The sequence below is a fragment of the Amia ocellicauda genome, chromosome 6 (genome assembly GCF_036373705.1).
Source record: "Amia ocellicauda isolate fAmiCal2 chromosome 6, fAmiCal2.hap1, whole genome shotgun sequence".
Classification (NCBI taxonomy): domain Eukaryota; kingdom Metazoa; phylum Chordata; class Actinopteri; order Amiiformes; family Amiidae; genus Amia; species Amia ocellicauda.
The window spans coordinates 48,006,318-48,008,817 of record NC_089855.1 but is presented as its reverse complement, the minus strand read 5'-3'; the positions used below and the strand labels follow the sequence as shown (position 1 = coordinate 48,008,817).

Sequence of the window (2,500 nt, the reverse complement as noted above, 5' to 3'; positions counted from 1 at the left end):
TCTATCTGTTTATCTGTCTATTTCTCTCTCACTCTCACTATATAAAGATATATACATATATATATATATATATATATATATATATATCTGTGTGTGTGTGTGTGTGTGTTTTATCAGTGTGTGTGACAGAGAGGGGATGATCTAATAGTTTTGATTTGTGGAGAAGGTGGGATGGGAGGTTGTGATGGAGGGAAGGGGGAGGAAGAGGGGAGGAGGGCAAGAGGGGTGTTCAGTGTATAAAAGCTGTAGAACGGTGTACACACATTCTCCACAGCCTGCCAGAGAGAGAGAGAGAAACAGAGACAGAGAACAAGAGAGAGAGGCAGAAATAACTCTTGTGTCGACCAGCTGGGAGTCGGTGAGTACAAAGCAACGTTCAACTGTCGGTGTGTAAACTGTGACACAATGCTGGGCTGTGTCCTCACCATGTGACACAATGCTGGGCTGTGTCCTCACCATGTGCACAGAGCTGTGTGTCCTCACCAGTTGCACAGAGCTGTGTGTCCTCACCAGTTGCACAGAGCTGTGTGTCCTCACCAGGTGGACAGGGCAGTGAAAGGGCTTTGGGAGTGAACTGAACTGGACTATAGTGCCTAGGCTGTGTGAGTGGACTGTAGTGGACTGTAATGGTTACAGCTTTTGCATTATTAAACATGGTAAATGTGCTATAGGATGTTACCACTTTTATAATGGCTTTACTGTGTCTTCTAACATCATCTATTTACAGTATCTTTACCATAACCTGTTTACTGTGTCTTTACCAAAGCCTGTTTATCGTGGTTTCATATGGGTTTAGCATGCCTTCACTGTTGCTCAATACACTGGAGCTTCTATCTCTCTCTCTGTCTCTCTGTCTTCATCTCTTTCCGTGTCTCTCTTTTTCTCTTGCTCCCTCCTGTCTTTCTCTCTTTCTCTCTCCCTCTGCATCCCTCTCTCTCTCTTTCTGTCTAGCTGGGAGAGGGCATCTGGCCCATCTGGGCAGATGTTATTGTAAGTGGAGCCTAGCATCTGCGATGCAGTCCGTTAAAATACCTGCCTCATTGGGTAGGAAAATCCAGCTGAGGGAGAAAGGGGTGAGGCGGGAACAGTAAATAAACACATACTCTCCCTCTCTCTCCCTCTGTCTGTCTTTCAGCACAGTGTCAGAGTACAGCAGGTGTGTAAATTAAACCCCCACCCTCTCTCTGTTTCTCTCTCTTTCCATCTTGAAGAAGCTGACAAAGATCCCTCTCTCTCTCTCTCCCTCCCTCTCCCTCTCCCTCTCTCGCAAACTTCTTTCTGTTTTTCTCACGGCCATAAAACAGATCAGAGGAGAAGAAGAAAATAACTTGAAAGTGTTTCAATCAACACACTGCATCCCACTACAGACGACAATAGTTAATCTGTGTGATCCAGGGCCACTGGGCAGGGCTGAGGGAGGGAGAGAAGGAGAGAAGGAGAGGTAGAGGGAGCAGTGTAGTGATTGTGTACAGCAGTGTGCATTGTTTAGTAACCCCCCCCTGTCCTCAAATCCTCAGTGCTAATACAGAGAAGGACAGACATTCAGACAGACAGACGGTCAGTTGGTCAGTGAAGATGTCCAAGCTGTTGCAGTGTGTGCTGGTCAGTGTGCTGGTCACTCTCTCACTCTCCTACGGTAAGTCTGCCCACTGGAGCCATTAATAATAATAATAATAATAATAATAATAATAATAATAATAATAATAATAATAATAATTATTATTATTATTATTATTATTATTATTATTATTATTATTATTATTATTATTATTATTATTATTATTATTATTATTATTATTATTATTATTATTATAAGAGTTGCTGGGAGACAGCACTTAGTCTGCCTGTGATGACACACAGAGTCTTGATCTCTTGTCAGACTTTCATTATTATTAATAGTATTCGATACACGTTCCCACATGTCAAACTGTGCACAGTTGTTCACCATGATGTGTAGTCGCTGATTGTGCTTTTTGTACAGGTATGAGCAATAATTAATTAATTATCCAATCAGCAGTGAATCACACATTCAATAGCAAATCAGCAGTGAATCACATGTTCCATAACCACTCAGCAGTGAGAATTTACAGCCTGTCGAACATGCCTTTCATTAAAAAGTGCCTGTCGAAGGGTGGAGTTTGTAAATTGATTTTGTGTTTCCGATCAAATAGGAAAAGTCTATTGTTGAGCCTGTTTCTTTTTCCAGAAAAATATATGGTCTGATGGTGCATGGTGTGCATGCTTGACATGTAACATATGCCCTGTTGAGTTGGCAGTGATGGGGGAGCAGGCGGCTCAGGAACACAGTTCAGTTACTCTTAGGGCTATTTCCATTGTATGATCAATAATAATACATACTTATAGCAACGGACATACTATCATGGACATACCTGCTATTATACTACTGCTGCTAACCTTCTTACTTGTACATACTATTACTGATGCACACTACTGCTAACCTGAACAATACAATTAGTACTTCATATACAACTATCACTGA

At 41.7% G+C, this 2,500-nt stretch overlaps 1 protein-coding gene across 1 annotated transcript in view; it reads left to right on the top strand.

The window, feature by feature from the left end:
- Positions 1 to 237: 237 nt before the first annotated feature.
- mgp (matrix Gla protein) overlaps positions 238 to 2,500 on the top strand; it is an 11,000-nt gene continuing 8,737 nt past the window's right edge. The window contains exons 1-2 of the mRNA XM_066707421.1: positions 238 to 358; positions 1,518 to 1,636. Coding sequence (XP_066563518.1) covers positions 1,576 to 1,636 — 61 coding nt within the window. The 5' untranslated portion in view covers positions 238 to 358; positions 1,518 to 1,575. The remainder of the gene's footprint in view (positions 359 to 1,517; positions 1,637 to 2,500) is intronic.